Source organism: Rhinolophus sinicus, linkage group LG06 (genome assembly GCF_036562045.2).
Source record: "Rhinolophus sinicus isolate RSC01 linkage group LG06, ASM3656204v1, whole genome shotgun sequence".
NCBI classification, from domain to species: Eukaryota; Metazoa; Chordata; class Mammalia; order Chiroptera; family Rhinolophidae; genus Rhinolophus; species Rhinolophus sinicus.
This window is the reverse complement of record NC_133756.1, coordinates 123420685-123439339: the sequence shown is the minus strand read 5'-3', so window position 1 is coordinate 123439339 and position 18655 is coordinate 123420685. Positions and strand designations below refer to the sequence as shown.

Here is an 18655-nt window from a genome sequence, read left to right as displayed (position 1 = left end):
ATTTTTTCTTTATTCAAAATAGGTTTACTACAATGTCTATGACATATGATTTTACTCAAAATAGGCTTTTATTTTAAGGGAATTAGCAGTTATTCTTTTAAGTTCTGTCTCTCCTAACAGTTGGGTTGGTTCCTTACCCTATGACCTCCTCCATATCTTTTCCATTTTTGAAGCAACGAGTTTTGTTCCTATTATGAGATCAGTGAGGCTTATGACTAGCACAGTGATCTAGATAATGATTACTGCCTAATCATACTCATTTTGTTCTGATTATTTAAGAACTGCTTCCTCCCAATTACTTATGAGAATCCCTCTTAAACTCAGAATATCAAAGATCCTTCTCTTATATCTCCAAATATTCCCATGAATAAATTCTCTTCATTCTCAACAGACACAGATTCAACAAATATTTCTTGAACACCTGCTAAGACTTACTGAGAAACACTATGTTGCAAGTTCTGTTTTAAGAAACTTCCATCCAAAAAGAGAGTGAGGACCAAATTAATAAAATCAGAAATGAAAGAGGTGAAGTGACATGAAAGCTAACTAGAAACTGATTATTCCAGGCTGAAGGAGCTGCAAGAGAAAGACAGCTAACTGAGATGTGTGATCCTGGATGGGTGTTGGACCAGAAATGTTGGGACAGAGGGTGAAACCTGAATGGGGTGTGAGGGCGGTGGGGGGTAGTGTGGTATAGCATTGATTTCTTGCTAGGGATGTTGTGATGTAGGAAAGAGTCCTTGAGTGGGAGGGGGCAGGGGTGGAACACTTTGAGGAATGATGGGTGACCTGTCTGCAACTTGATCTCAAATAGTGATGAGTGTTGAGAGGAGGAGAGTGGCACAAATGAAACATTAACAATTGGGGATATGGGAGCTGTTTGTATTCTTCTTGCACCTTCTATATGTTTAAAGTTATTTAAAAAAATATTAGCAAACAGAATTCAGCAATACATTAAAAACATCATACACCATGATCAAGTGGGATTCATTCTTGGTATGCAAGGGTGGTTCAACATCCACAAATCAATTAATGTGATACATCACATTAACAAAACAAAAAATAAAAATCGTATGATCCTATCAATAGATGCAGAAAAAGCATTTGACAAAATCCAGCAGCCATTTATGATAAAAACCCTTAAGAAAGTGGGAATAGAGGGACCATATCTCATCATAGTAAAGGCCATATATGATAAACCCACAGCTAACATCATACTCAATGGGGAAAGGCTAAAAGATCAGGAAGAAGGCAAGGTTGTCCACTTTCTCTGCTTCTATTCAACATAGTGCTGGAAGTTCTAGCCATAGCAATCAGACAAGAAAAAGAAATAAAAGGCATCCAAATTGGTAAGGAGGAGGTAAAATTGTCATTATATGAAGATGACATGATTCTATATATAGAGAACCCTAAAGACTCCACCAAAAAACTATTAGAGCTGATAAACAAATTTAGTAAAGTAGCAGGATACAAAATTAATATTCAGAAATCAGTTGCATTTGTATATACTAATGATAAAATATCAGAAGGAGAAATTAAGAAAACAGTCCCATTTATAATTGATTCAAAGACTATAAAATACCTGGGAATAAATTTAACCAAAGAAGTAAAAGATCTGTACTCAGAAAATTATGAGACATTGAAGAGAAAAATAAAAGAAGATAGAAATAGATGGAAACACATACCATGCTCATGGATAGGAAGAATTAATATAGTTAAAATGTCCATACTGCCTAAGGCAATATACATATTCAACGCAATTCCTATCAAACTACCAATGACGTTTTTCACAAAAATACAACATATAATCCTAAAATATATATGGAACCATAAAGGACCCCGGATATCCTCAGCAATCTTGAGAAATAAGAACAAAGTGGGAGGTATACTGATACCTGACATCAAATTATACTACAAGGCTACAGTAATCAAAACAGCATGATATTGGCATAAAAACAGACACATAGATCAATGGAACAGAATAGAGAGCCCAGAAGTAAATCCATGCCTAGATGGTCATTTAATCTATGACAATGGAAGCAAGAATTTATGGTGGGGTAAAGACAGTCTATTCAATAAATGGTGCTGGGAAACCTGGACAGACACATGCAAAAAAATGAAGCTGGACCACTTCCTTATGCCATATACATGAATAAATTAAAAATGGATTAATGACTTAAATGTAAGATCTGAAACCATAAAATTTCTAGAAGAAAATATAGGAAAAAACTTTACAGACATTACCTGGAGGAAGATTTTTACTGATATATCCTCCCGCGCAAGTGAAGTAAGAGAAAAAATAAACACGTGGGATTACATCAGACTAAAAAGTTTTTTCATAGCAAAGGAAACCATCAATAAAACAAAAAGGGATCCTACTGAATGGGAGAAGATATTTGCTAATGATATATCCGATAAAGGGTTAATATCCAAAATTTATTAAAAAACTCACTCAACTCAACTCGAAAAAACAAACACCAAACATCCCAATTAAAAAATGGGCAGAGGACATGAAGAGACATTTTTCTAAAAAGGACATACAGATGGCAAACAGACATATGAAAAAATGCTCAACCTCACTAATCATTAGAGACATGCAAATAAAAACCACGAGTTACCACCTCACCCCAACCAAAATGGCTATCATCAATAAATCAACAAACAACAAGTGCTGGCGAGGATGTGGAGAAAAGGGAACGCTGGTGCACTGTTGGTGGGATTGCAGACTGGTGCAGCCACCATGGAAAACAGTATGGAGGTATCTCAAAAATCTTAAAATGGAACTACCCTATGATCCAGCAAATCCACTCCAAGGTATCTATCCAGAGAAATCCAAAACTCTAATTCAAAAAAATTTATGCACCCCTATGTTTATTGCAGCCTTATACACAATAACCAAGACATGGAAACAACCAAAATGCCCATCGGTAGACGACTGGTTTAAGAAACTGTGGTACATTTATACAATGGACTATTACGCAGACATAAAGAAGAAATAAATCTTACCATTTGCAACAACACGAGAAAGATAAATACCATATGATCTCACTTATATGTGGAATCTAAAGAAAAGAATAAATGAATGAAGTAATCAGAAACAATCTCAGAGACATAGAGGAAAAACCGAGGGTTGCTAATGGGAGGTGGGGTGGGGATAAGGGGAAATGTGAGGGGATTAGAAAGCACAGTCAGTGACCACAAGATTGCCACGGGGTTACGAAAGTCAATTTGGGGAATGTAATCAATAATGTTGTAAAGATTTTGTAGGGTATCCGATGGACACTTGTCTCGTTAGGGAGACCACCTCAGGGATGATGTAAATGCTTGATCACTGCACTGTACACCTGCAGCTGAAGGTGAACAATAATGAATGTCAACTACAATTTTATATATATATAGTTACAAGAAGTGGAGTACAGCATTAGGAATAGAGACAGTGGAAATGTAATGGCTGTGTGCGATGTCATAGGGATAGTGGATGGGGGCAGGGGCTTGTCACTGTGTGAGGGATATAAATGATAACTGTCTAACTATTACAATTGTTTTGTGCACCTGAAACCAATTTAAAAAAGTTAAACAAACAAACAAACAAACAAATAAATAAATAAATATAAGGATTAAAAAATCTATATATGCATTTAATATCCATAACTCTGTGAGGTAGGTATTAGAATTATTCCCATTTTAATGATAAGAAAAGGGAGGCATAGAGAGGTTAAATAATTTCCCCAAGGTCACATAGTTAACACAAGTAGTGTGACTGTGGAGCCCACATTATTAACCTGTACTTATGCTGCTGAGTATAGACTGAGTACTGTGCCAAACCTTTCACAAACTTTGTTTTATTTACTCTTCAAAACACCTGTAATATATGTCATTTTATGGAAAATAAACTGATATATAACAAAAACCTAGATTAAACAAAATATAAATTACAAACATGAAACTAAAACCCAGAAACCCTAACTCCCAATTCAGTGCTCTTTCTATGATGGCATAGAATTAATAGATGTTACCCATATGGGTTCAGAAGATAAAAGAAAAAAGTCTAAAATTGTTGAACCCCTATCACGTTCCAAGGACTCTGTATATCTCCTAACATTTACTCTTCTCAACAATGCTGTGAGGTATATTAATCACATTTAATGGATTAACAATCCAAGGTTCAAAGAAGTTAAATACATTGCCCAAGACTATGTGACAGAGCTAGGATATAAACCCAGGTTGTCCAGGCCCCAAGCTGAAGGCTTTCCTTTGAACAGGAATGTGGCACGATAGAAAGAAATGGAGGCTGACAAGGAAAGAAAAGGCAAGGCGAGAAGCTATGAGGTTGTAGGGGTATTGTGACACCTACATGTAACTTTCCTGATAAACTTTTATTTCCTTAGTTTCCCAAATATACCCTTTTCCAGTCTTGCGCCCCAGTCTTTTTTTTTTTTTCTTTTTTTTTTTCTCTCCTGTTGTATCTCTTTTGGTCTCTTGGGCTCCAGCTTCAGAGCCATCCCAAAGCATCACAAAGGAGGGCAACATGCCGACTACAGGAGGGAGGTGCAAGATAAAAGAATCTTTTGTGGTTTGGCAGTTTCTCTGATCATGAGAGGAAGAGATGGTGGAGTCTCTGTGGAACCTTTCTTTGTCCTGGTGCTTCAACTTTCTTTTATATACACTCCCTAAGTCTTTTCGTAAGCAGCCTGGTCATCTTAGGAGGATCAAAGACATCTGAATAAAGTAAGTGGATTCTATTATCTTTTACATTGCTCTTCAAGTGGTCAATTCTCTCATGTTCACTTTCTGTCCAATACATTCCCCTTCCTATTCCTCTCTACACCTAATAAAACCCAAACCCCTACCAGCATTTTCCAGATCTGGTCCATTCTATTGATACTTAGACCAACATCACTTTCTTCATCTTTTCCATTTATATCTGGTCTCTTTATTTATTCATACTCTGCCTGCTCTTGTTACGGCTTTTATGATCTTCCATAGCTAGTCTATCTTTTCTATATTATAGTTATCTTTACCTAATCTTCTCTCATTGGATCTGTTGCCTAGATAGCAAATTTATCCTACCAAAAATCATCCATTTTATCCATAGAAAGTCTACTCTCTCTGCACATAATCCAACTTCCTCACGTTTTATCTGATTCCTGTAGATCTACTCACTTTTCTACATTCAGTGTCTGTTTTCCTTGCATGTCATTTCAACTCTGTCAAATTTTCTGGTAATTCATTTAAATTTTCCACTCCTGATCATTTTCATGCAATTCATTTTTACATGCTGCCCTTTTTATATTCCATTCCTATCACCTGCAATTCATCTGTTCATCCCATATCACAATTTTCTTTATTTTCCCACCCACCCACGCATCCATACAACAATATAATACCTTTAATACAGTTACTGAAGCAGAACCTATCATAGGAACTATTGTCAAAAGGAAAGACATAAATACTAGTAACTAATCTATGTCTTTAGAAATGTAGAATGGGAACAGTGAGGAGAGGAAGCTCACCAAACCAGTGAAGGAAAAAGGAAAGAAAGAAGGACAGCTGTCTCTATGAGGAGTTGCCACATCAGCCAGGACTTGGAGGCTACCTCGGAGTGAGCCATGCTCATGGAGATTGCAGCATGAGCAAAGCTACAGAGCTAATACCCATGCCACATGCCAAGAGCTTCAGAGTATAAAATATGAGGTAGGTTGTGGCAAGAGATAGATTTTGGTGATAGCAATGGCAGGTCATGAAGAACTTATATGCCTTGTTAAATAGCTTTAACATTATTGTGTAGGCAATGGGGAGTTATAGAAGGACTTTAAGTAGGGGAGTGAAATGGTCAGATTCCAACTTTAGGGGAGAGACTATAGGCAATAAGACCAATTACCAGTCCATGTGTAAGAGACTAATCTTTTTATTCAAGTATGCAGAGCTTCAAATATGAAGATAGAGAAGATGAAAGGATAAGCAGGAAGGTTTGGGGCCAAATGATCAAATGCACATTAAATGTCATATGAGGCTGGTATTGAGAAGAAAGGATGAAGGTTAAGATTATGAATGACAATTGTACTTTTGAGATTCCCATTTATGAAGCTAGTATATAATGTAGGGATAGGTGTGGTAGCTTAAACTTTCACAGATGAGAAGATGAAGATACGTCTCTACCACTAGATTATGAGCTCCTTGATAACTTAGTTTTCTTTATTTTTTATGTAATGCAACTTGGCTTGTGATCTGGAACATAGTTGATCTACCATAAATTATGAAACGAATAAATTGTGGGTGTGTATAATAAGGATGGGAGTGATGGGAAATGTAAGCCAGGGATATGGGAATTTTGTGGTTGTAATAAAGTACTCTAGTATTGCGGGATGCCAAGGGCTCAAGTGCTGAGTAATGCTCAAGTATTGATCACAGAGCATAAAGAGAAGAAAAACTATTAGCAGCATTAATGTTTTTATATTCCATATATAAGTGAGATATATAGTATGAGATATATAGTATTTTTCTCTGTCTGGCTGATTTCACTTTGTAGAATGCCTTTAAGGTCTATCTATGTCATTGTAAATGGGAGAATTTCCTTTTTTTGTGGGTGAAATACACACACACACACACACACACATTTTCTTTATCCATTCATCCATTGATGATGGATGCTTAGGTTGTTCCCATGTCTTGGCTATTCATAGAAACAGAAAGAGGAACGGTGAGTGTCTGGGATGGGGAGACATTGGTCAAAGAGTATAAACTTTTAGGTATAAGATGAATACATTCTGATATAATGTACAACATTATATGCACAGTTAACAATACTCTATTGTATACTTGAAGGTTGCAATGAGATTAGAGCTTTAGTACTCCCACCATAACAACAAAATGGTAATTATGTGAGCTAAATGATGTGTTAACTAATCTTACTGTGGTACACACTTCACAATATATACTTGTATCAAATGGTCACATTGTACAACTTAAATTTACCCAATGTTATATGTCAATTTTATGTCAATAAAGCTGGAAAAAAAATACATTTGCAGGTTGAAATCTGATGTGTGAACGCATTCTGCCCTTGCTAACTGCACAGAAACAGGCAGGCCTAAGACTAAAAAGTAAGGAATCTCCTGAGGGGAACTAGCACCCAGGTGTTCAGCTTCTTCTGCCACCATTCACCCTTCTAATCTCTATACTCCCTTCCAATGCTACAACCATACAGGGACAGTAGGGTCAATGACTTTTTCTTCATATCAACTCCCATGTGGAAAAATCAACATTAAGTCCATAAGAGGCTTGATATTTGTAAAGGACAAACTTTATTTTTGATACCACAGAAAACAAAGATAGTACTCTCTAAATGTATGCTTTTATGTTGGTCTTGATACTGTTAAAGTAATAAAACAAGGATGCCATTAAAGTACGTGGCTTTAATGACTTGGTAGCATACAATGGCTTGGTAAGCCATCAAAAACTTAAGCCAGAGTCTACTGGAAATGCATTCATATTCAAGAAAACAAAATTTAAAAACAACCAATCACAAGATGTCAACTAGGCCTTCCCCCACAAGTCAACCACCTTACCTATAACCAGTCAAATAATGTCCTTGCTTTGCCTCTGTACCTGCTCTATAAAAGCCTTGCCCCTGGCTTCTGTCAACAGAGCACACCTAACCAATTTGTTTGGCACTGCCTGATTTGAATTGATGTTTGCTCAAATAAACTCTTGAAAATTTTAATGTGCCTCAGTTTATCTTTTAACAATACTAAAGGAATATTTTTTTTTTACTCTCATTCCAAGAGAGCACAACTTTCAGAACCATTGGGATTCTCAGTTCTTCTGCCATCCAGAATCCTCTTCCTAATATGATTTTCTGGTGGGGCCCAGGTCCTCCTCTTAAGTACTAGGTTATGTAGGACTTTCATTCCATAAGTAGAACCTTTTGGGGTTCTACTTCTTTCCCTTGTAGAAAAGGAACTGCTTTCCTAGCTGAGCCCTAAGGATTCCCTCTCTTGGATGTAAATCCAGGATAAATCTCACAGTCCCTCCTTCATGTTGTCTGAATATTTTGGAAACTGACTTACTGGTTCCACCTCTTACTATCTGTGTGACCTGAAACAAGTCACTTAACTATGTCTCAGTTTCCTTAGGTGTTAAGTGAGGTTAATAACAGTACTAACTCAAGGTTTTTCTGAAGATTAAGTGAATTAATATCTGCAAAATTTTTAGAATGCTTGCACTAATAAAACACAACAAATACTCAATTGTATTATACATTATTGTTATTCCTCCATTATGTAACTTATGACTCAACACAGAGTCATAATCTAGCTCACAGACACACTTCCATGTTAGGGTAGATCAGACTCTTACTATTTTTGTTTTTTAACGTATGTACTTTAGGAACCAACTAGTGTCATCTTTACCTGGTGCTTATCAATGCATGCTTCTTCAAGTGCCCAAACAGACTTCTTCCTGTACTATCTCCAAAACAAAACAATTTATTATTGTCCATGTTTGTCTTAGCTCTTTCCCAGGTTACAGAAGAGAGAGATGGCCTCTGCTCAGTGGTGAATTATATGTACTACATACATTGCATTCTACCAATATAAACCCATCAAGAGAAAGGCTGAGTTCTTGCTGCTACCTCCTGAAGACACTCTATTCTCCCTCCTGAAGAGCAGTGGGCAAGACCAAACCCATGGAATGGAGGAACCAAAGTGGGAGAGTAAGTGAGTTTGTGTTGGTAGGCTTCCCAGCTCCTGTGCCACTGCGGGCACTACTGTTTGCCATCGCTCTGCTGGCCTATCTGTTGGTCCTGATTGAGAACACACTCATCATTATGGCAGTTAGGAACCACCCCACCCTCCACAAACCCATGTACTTCTTTCTGGCTAATATGTCCTTCCTAGAGATCTGGTATGTGACTGTCACTATTCCCAAGATGCTAGCTGGCTTTGTTGGGTCCAAACAGGGCCATGGACACCTCATCTCCTTTGAGGGCTGCATGACACAGCTCTACTTTTTCCTGGGTCTGGCCTGCACTGAGTGTGTCCTTCTTGCTGTTATGGCCTATGATCGTTATGTGGCCATCTGCCATCCTCTCCGCTACCCTGTCATTGTCAGTAGCCAGCTGTGTGTGCAGCTGGCAGCCAGCTCCTGGGCTGGAGGTTTTGGTATCGCCATGCTCAAAGTTTTTTTCATTTCTCGCCTCTCTTACTGTGGCCCCAACGTCATCAACCACTTTTTCTGTGATGTCTCCCCATTGCTCAACCTTTCATGCACTGACATGTCCACAGCAGAGCTTACAGACTTTGTTCTAGCGATTTTTATCCTGCTAGGGCCACTCTCTGTCACTGGGGCCTCCTACATGGCCATCACTGGTGCCGTGATGCGCATTCCCTCAGCTGCTGGGCGCCATAAAGCCTTTTCTACCTGTGCCTCTCATCTCACTGTTGTGGTCATCTTCTATGCAGCCAGTATCTTCATCTATGCCCGGCCAAAGGCACTCTCAGCTTTTAACACCAACAAGCTGGTCTCTGTACTCTACGCCGTCATTGTACCATTGCTCAACCCCATCATTTACTGCTTGCGCAACCAAGAGGTCAAGAGAGCCCTACGCCATACTCTACATCTGTACCAGGGCCAGGATGCTAAGCCTGGGAAAGCTAGAAAAGGTGGGTAGAAAGGAGGTGTTAAGTCTTAGACAATATTCTTAAATTTGGGGTCTATGTCTTCTATGAAGTCCAGAGGAGTTTTAGGGCCTAAATTAGGGATTAGAGTTTCAAAGAAACCACCAAGAAAATAGTTCAGAAGGAGAAAGAGGAATGGATTGTAAGCTAGCAGCTAGCCCATGGATTTCTATGTAATTTACATAGAGCAGGTTCAGGAATCATGCATCCTGGTGGGGTGGAAAGGACTGACTCTGAGCAGAAGGTACTGCACTTCAACATTTAAATAACCAAACAAGTGCAGAACTGGCATCTCTCTACATGGACTTTCCTGGGATTGCTCTTGGTTGTGGTTCTGAAGAAGAAGGTATAGAAAAGGGAAGCAGAAGGACGAAGTGATTCAGGGAAGCAAAGGCTTAATTATGGAAAAGCATCAGGAGTCTCTGGATGATATTTCTTTTAGCCATAGGCCACTGACTGCAGCCTATGAGGTAATGGGACCCAGGAGGTTATAATTTTAGTGTGAATTACAAGGCAAGGAGATAAGGAACTGCAAATTTTTGTGTTGACAACGTATCACCTTCTGGACTACAGAGGTTTTTTGCCTAATTTCTTGATTTACCAAGGTCAGTTAACACATTGAACTGGTGGCTGATTGCAGTTGTTTATTTTATCTTCCATTTTCCTAATTAGACTGTAAGCTCCATGGAGACAAGGATCACATTTGCTTATTCATCATTTTATTACCATGACCCAGAACAATGTCTAGCACATGGTGGCTATGAAAAAGCATAATAAATAAATATAATTGAGAGCCATGTAGGCAGGCATGTGTGTCACCCCTATAGCTAGCAGGTGCAGGAACTAAAACCTTCAAGCCTTGCTAGAGTATGGAGAGGTACAAATTGGTTCAGGCTTGTTGGAAGGAAATTTGGCAACATGTGTTGCAAACACCAAAAATATTGAAAACATTCTGATTCAGAAAGATTTGTATAGATAGACGTATAATTTATAAACTGTAAATTATTTAACCAATTCTCTATTTGTAGAAGTTTAACATATTTCTGTGTTTTTGTTATTATAAATAAAATGCACTGATAGGTCCTCTCTGATATCCAGTCATCATGCTCACAGGTTATGTGTGCAGTGGGTAGTTTTCTTCTATATGACTGGTTTTATGATCGCTGTGATCAAGGTCTATTTCATTTTACATGTCACCATCTGTGTCTGCAATGTCATGAACAACTGTTTTTTTGGTGACATCTCACTGGTCCTTGAATTGGCCTGTAAAGATGTGTCCACAACTCAGCAAGTGGACTTTGCTTTAGCTATTGTCACTTTTGTCTTCCCTCTCACCATTACCACCATCCTCTCCCATATCTACATTGTCTCTGCCATTCTGCGTATATCCCCCACTCAGGGAGGATAGAAATCCTCCACCTGAGCATCCCACCTCACTGTAGTCATAGTTTATTGCATAGCCATGATTGTCGTGTATGTTCAATCCAGAACTATTGCATCATTTAATTCCAACAAATTAATCTCAGCTGTGTATGCAGTCCTCACACACATGCTAAATCCCTTCATCTACTGTCTCAGGAACTGGGAAGTCAAAAACGCTATCAAAAAGACCATGGGGGTTGGCCAGTGCCTCCTGCTCAGCTGAGCCCTGCTGCCTTGAGGAAGAAACAGTGTCCCAGAAAGGATGTTATTCCTATGACACTTATCATGACTCTGTATAATTGCTTGCTTTATAGATCTTGATTTTTAAAGTAATCACAGAATAGGAAGAGAGAAAAAAATTAAAAATTGAAGCACGACATATTATGTATTGCTTAAACTATGTTTAATATATACTGTATGAAGTTTGGACAATTAAGTTTGTGAACTTATATTTATATATTTAATCAGTACTTTGAAATTACAGAGTAATAATAATAAAGGTTAACATATGTAAGGTAGTATTATTAACTCTCTACACATAACAAACTATTTTATTCTCATAACACTTCTATGAGTTAGTTATGATTAGTTACCTGATTTTACAGATCAGGAAACTGATTCACACAAAGAGAGATTAAATAAGCTGTCCAAGATGCACACTTAATAAATGTGAAAGTTGTTTTTGAAGTCAGGGAGTCTAGCTTTACAAAAACTGTATTAGATTTTCTCTATATCTAAGAGTCTGTGATAATAGCTCTAAGGATACATTAGTTAATAAACTCTGATGCCTGGAAGGAATAAGCAATACAGTTAGTAAGTTATGTGCAAGTGCGATGATATGTGATAATGGTGTGGTGGTGGTGGTGGTGATAGTGCTGTTTGTGATTTAATAGGGTTGATGATGATGGACTACCACTGACGTTAAAAATAATGTTGATAATCTCCCAGTCCTCTCCCAATTTTAGACTCCTTCCAGGACTATAAGAGCTCATTTCTTATTATAGGGATGGTATCAAGTTTCATGAGAAAGAATCAGTATTACTGCAAATTTTGCAGTTATGTCTCCCTTGAGACACTCTCTTTTGGTCTCTTGGATTCTTGTGGCCCTCCATGCTATATCATGACTACTATCAACAAACTAATGGAATATCATTACATCAGCATATGTCTGAGCTGAAACCCTCAATGCATCAATATAACATAAATGCTATACACAAATTAGGCAGAAAACAAATACAAAATTTTCTAAGACAAATGTGAGTGTTAGATATCATTGTGACTAGATAAGGAAATGTTGTGTACCAGAGAGAATTCCACAAAATTGATCTAACTGAATCTAAAATATGAGAGGGATAATCAGAAAGAGCTACCCATTTTATATCCTGCTCATTTTAAGTGAGAGTCTAAAATTGGTCTCCAGGGTGGCCGGTTAGTTCAGTTGGTTAGAGCCTGGTGCTGATAACACCGAGGTTGCTGGTTTGATCCCTGCATGGGCCACTGTGAGCTGTGCCTTCCTTAAATAAATAAACAAACAAACAAATAAAATAAAATAAAATAAAATAGATCTCCTAATTTTGACCTAAGCCATCCTCAACATTATTCAACCTCCTGGACTAATCTTTCTTCTATATTGCTCTTATAATGTTACTCTACTAATTAAGAATTCTCAATTTGAATGAAATAGTACCTACTCATTAGATTAATTATTATTATTTTGGAATAATTTTAGCATTCACCAACTCAACCTTGTTTTTTATTGATCCTCGATATGAAACATCCATTTTGATGATATCAGTCACCTTAATATACGTAATAATTACACTATAGTAATTCTTATCTTGCTTAACTTTATTCATTCATTCACTCATTAAAAATTTTTCGTACCTTTATCCCTTGCCAAGCCCTGCAATAGCCTGTGAGAATATAATGGTCAACAACAACAAAAAATAAATAGACACAGATTCTTCCTTCAAATAGCTATAATGAGTAGGAAAGATAAAGACACAATTACCTTCAGAGTTAAAAGTGTGATGATGCAAGTACAAAGTACTATGGAAGCAAATGGTAGGTAGACCTAGCGTGAGAAGAGAAAATGTTCCAGTAGAAGAAGTAGCATTTAGGCTAATATTTGAAGGAAATACACAAATGTAAAATGGTGGGCAGGAATGAAGGTCAGGGATGCAGAGATAAGAAAACCCAAGAATCAAGAGAGATAACAGCACACTCAAAGACCTGAAAGATGATTAGCATAAAGTGACGTAAGGAAGTAAGGGATCACATAACAAAGAACATTCATGTTTATCAATCCAAATCTAACCAATCTGTGAATTTTCTCTTACTGCATAAATTTATGCACACATAATAAGTTCTACAGAGGCATTTCAGTTTCTGCAAGTACTAGATCTTCAGGTTGCTGTGCTTCTACCAGGTGAATGGCAGTCACTTATAAAGCAGGAACAAAGTGAACTCACTTTGAGTATTCAGCCTTGCCTGCAGCAGCTTTTCATTCCAATAGATGTCAGTTTGTGTTTCACTCCCTGTTAGACTGTGAGTTCCACCAGGGCAGAAACAACCTTATTCCTCTTGAATCTACAATGTTGACCATAGTCCCTGACACTGTAGGCACCTGTGATGGCTATCCTCTATTTCCCAGCCCCCCCACCCCAGTTATCTGTTCTCTGCATTCCTGTACCACTTTGTGTACCCAATCTCCCAGGGGGTGAGAAGAATTGATCCTGTGGACTATATCACTCTGGCTCAGTTGGCCTCTGGCTTCTAATTTGGTTGGCTCAATGGGAGGCACCAACAGGAAACTCAAGATGCCAGGAAAAAGATGACAAGGGATTCTTTCCTACTTCCCAGGGTTCTGTGACTCTGGGAATGACAACTTCTGCAACAGGGGTGCCCCTTCCAAGACTGCAGCTGTCACTGGGTATCTGCACTACCAGTCTTTATGTGGTTCAACATCCCTGTTGGTTGTCTTCACCTCATCCAATCCTTGGCACATAGTTGTGAAATCAATTCTACTCAAAAATTTCAGCAGAAATTACTTTCTGTTTCTTACTAAGATCCTGACTATATATGACATTTAATAAATATTAGTCAAATTGAAATAAATCTCAGTGGGAATGCTTTGAATAAATATACCACTTGAAAGACTGACATGGGTTTATATTTTGAAATAAATAACACAACCTAAGGAAAGTTCATTTTCTACTTAAGTATGATATATGGCAGAACGTGAATTAAAATACAAAACCATTAGTTCCACATTTAATTTTTTAAATATTTCTTTATAAAAAACTTCTACCTTTCTACCATCCACATGATGCCACTGCTAAATTGAATTGATTCTGAGATGTCTGAGCTAACACATTCAGCAAATTTAAACTCAGGTATTGAGGATCTAATACAGGTCCTACTCAAACTCTTCCAAAAAATTGAAGAAGAGACAATACTCGCTAACTCATTTTATGAGGCCAACATTACCCTGATACCAAAACTTGGTAAGGATAACACACAAAAAAGAAAACTACAGACCAATATCTCTGATGAATACAGATGCAAAAATTCTAAACAAAATTCTAGCAAATCAAATGCAATAATGCATTAAAAATATTATACATCACGACCAAGTGGGGTTCACCCCAGGGGCACAAGGATGGTTCAACATATGCAAATCCATCAATGTGATACATCACATAAAATAAAGGACAAAAATCATATGATTATATCTACTGATGCAGAAAAGGCATTTGACAAGATACAACATCCATTTATGATTAAAGCACCTAATAAAATAGGTATAAAAGGAAAAGACCTTAATATAATAAAGGCCATATATGACAAACCCTCAGCTAATATCATAATTAATGTAAAAAACTGAAGCCCCTTGCTTTCCATTCAGGAACAGGACAGGGCTTCCCCCTATCATCTCTGCTTTTCAACATAGTCTTGGAAGTCCTTACCAGAGCAATCAGGCAAGAGAAAGAAATAAAAGGCATCCAAATTGGGAATGAAGAAGTTAAATTATCACTCTTTGCAGATGATATGATGCTATATATAGAAAATCCTAAAGACGCCACCAAAAAGCTATTAGAAACAATCAACGAATACAGTAAAGTTGTGGGCTACAAAATCAACGTACAAAAGTCCATTGCATTCCTATATACTAACAATGATATCTCAGAAAAAGAAATAAAAAAAAAACACAATTCCTTTTGCAATTGCAACAAAAAGAATAAAATACCTAGGAATAAACTTAAGCAAGGATGTGAAAGACCTACATGCTGAAAACTATGACATTCTTAAAAGAAATTGAAGAAGACACAAAGAAATGGAAATACATTCCGTGCTCATGGATTGGAAGAATCAACATAGTTAAAATGGCCATATTACCCAAAGCAAAATACAGATTTAATGCAATCCCCATCAAAATCCCAATGACATTTTTTAAAGAAATAGAACAGAAAATCATCAGATTTATTTGGAACCACAAAAGACCCTGAATAGCCAAAGCAATCTTAAGAAAAAAGAACAATAATGGAGGTATCACACTTCCTGACTTTGGCTTGTACTACAGGGCTACAATAATCAAAACAGCATGGTATTGGCAGAAGAACAGACACATAGACCAATGGAATAGAATTGAGAACCCAGAAATAAAACCACATAAATACGGACAGATAATTTTCGACAAAGAGGCAAAAAACATACAATGGAGAAAACACAGCCTCTTCAATAAATGGTGCTGGCAGAATTGGAAAGCCACTGGCAAAAGAATGAAACTGGACTGCTATCTGTCACCATGTACCAAAATTAATTCAAAATGGATCAAAGACTTAAGCATAAGACCTGACACAATAAACTGCATAGAAGAAAACATATGTACTAAAGTTATGGACGTTGGGTTCAAAGAGCATTTTATGAATTTGACTCCAAAGGAAGGGAAGTAAAAGCTAAAATAAATGAATGGGACTATATCAAACTTAAAAGTTTCTGCACAGCAAAAGAAACCGCCGACAAAATAAAGAGGCAATCCACTGAATGGGAGAAGGTTTTTGCAGACAGTGCCTCCGATAAGGGGATAATATCAAAATATACAGGAACTCATGCCACTCAACACCAAAAAAACAAACAACCTAATTGAAAAATGGGCAGAGGACCTGGAGAGACATTTCTCCAAAAGGACATACAAATGGCAAATAGACATATGAAAAAATTCTCAACATCACTAATCATCAGAGAAATGCAAATCAAAACCACAATGAGATATCACCTCACCCCAGTTAGAATGGCTGTCATCAACAAGACAAATAGTAACAAGTGTTGGAGAGACAGTGGAGAAAAAGGAACCCTCATCCACTGTTGGTGGGACTGCAGACTGGTGTAGCCGTTATGGAAGGCAGTGTGGCGGCTCCTCAAAAAACTACAAATAGAATTACCATATGACCCAGTAATCCCTCTCCTGGGTATCTACCCAAAAAAATCTGAAAACATTTATCCATAAAGACAAGTGTGCTTCAACGTTCATTGCAGCTTTATTTACAGTGGCCAAGACATGGAAACAACCAAAATGTCCTTCGATAGACGAATGGATAAAGAAGTTCTGGTATATATACACAATGGAATACTATTTGGCAGTAAGAAAAGATGAAATAGGACCATTTGTGACAATAGATGGATCTTGAGATTATGATGTCAAACGAAATAAGTCAGACAGAAAAAGCAGAGAACTATATGATTTCACTGATATGTGTTATATAAACCAAAAACAACAAAAGAACAAGACAAACAAATGAGAAACAAAAACTCATAGACACAGACAATAGTTTAGTGGTTACCAGAGGGTAAGGGGGGTGGGGGGTGGTAAATGAGGGTAAAGGGGATCAAATATGTGGTGATGGAAGGAGAACTGACTCTGGGTGGTGAACACACAATGTGATATACAGATGATGTATCACAGAATTGTACACCTGAAATCTATGTAACTTTACTAACAATTGTCACCCCAATAAACTTTAATTTTAAAAAAAGATGAAATAGTATCATTTGCGACAACATGGATGGATCTTGAGATTATAATGCTAAGTGAAATAAGTCAGACAGAAATAGTAGAGAACCATATGATTTCACTGATATGGGGTATATAAAACTGATAACAACAAAAGGTGAAGACAAATGAAGGAACAAAAAATCATAGACATAGACAATAGTTTAGGGATTACTAGAGAGTAAGGGGGGAGAGGGCCTCTAGAAGAGGGCATACGGGGTCCAATATATGGTGATGGAAAGAGAACTGACTCTGGGTGGTGAACACACAATGTGAGATATAGATGATGTATTACAGAATTGTACACCTGAAATCTATACAATTTTACTAACAATTGTCACCCCAATAAACTTTAATTTAAAAGAAAGATTAAATAGTACCATTTGCGACAACATGGATGGATCTTGAGATTATAATGCTAAGTGAAATAAGTCAGACAGAAAACGTAGAGAACCATATGATTTCACTGATATGGGATATATAAAACTGATAACAACAAAAGGTGAAGACAAACAAATGAAGGAACAAAAACTCATAGACATAGACAATAATTTAGGGGTTACTAGAGGGTAAAGGGGGAGAGGGCCTCTAGAAGAGGGCATATGGGGTCCAATACATGGTGATGGAAAGAGAACTTCAGGTTTTTTTGAGTTTCAGTTTCCGAAATGTGGGTCATAATATCTACCTTCAAAAGTTCTTATGAAGATTACATAAAAATGAATACATATGAATGCATCTGGAACAGCGTTTGACATATACTTTTCTAAATTATTCAACAAAATACAAGATAAGCAGAATTGCTCATAATATCTTCAAAATTCAGCTGGAGTCTCAAGTCTTCCATGATGTTTTGCCATTTTTTTTCCAAACTGCAGCTTGTGCTGATTTATTGCCACATCTATCAGGAAGAAGGATCTCTAGCTGTGGTTAGCTCCTTTTTAGTGTGACAATATATTGATTATAACACTCTTCCAGACTCCACCTTATATTTGATAATGATTCAAATTCACATATTATTTCTCATACTAGATTGCAAGTTTCTTATAGCATAGACATCTCTTTATGACTCTCAGTTACTAAAAGTTATTTCTACTTATTATGTATTCAATGGTCAATACATATTTGATGGATAAACCCCTGTGTGAATGTATGTCATACTTTCAATTGACAGCCACAGTGCCCATACTTTCCAAATTTTGGTGCATACTTCCAATTTCAAATATTCTGTTCTCTCTAATCTTCCAAATTTGGGATGACATTGGTTAGCAAAATTACACAGGCTTCAAGTCTATAATTCTATAAAACATCATCTGTATATTACAATGTGTGTTCACAACCCAGTCAGTTCTCCTTCAATTACCATATATTTGACCCTCTTTATCCTTTTCTATCACCCTCCCTTACCCTCTGGTAATCACTAAATTGTTGTCTGTGTCTATAAGTTTTTGTTTTTTTGTTTGTTGTTTTCAGTTTTATATCCCACATACGAGTGAAGTCATATGGT

At 37.1% G+C, this 18655-nt stretch overlaps 2 protein-coding genes across 3 annotated transcripts in view; one reads left to right on the top strand and one right to left on the bottom strand.

The window, feature by feature from the left end:
- The window catches only part of ZNF215 (zinc finger protein 215), a 105017-nt gene that overhangs the window by 73584 nt on the left and 12778 nt on the right, over window positions 1-18655 (bottom strand). The gene's annotated exons all lie outside the window — the stretch shown is intronic.
- OR6A2 (olfactory receptor family 6 subfamily A member 2) lies at window positions 8687-9670 on the top strand. The gene has a single exon (XM_019727783.2). It carries the CDS (start codon window positions 8687-8689, stop codon window positions 9668-9670), a length of 984 nt encoding a protein of 327 aa, XP_019583342.2.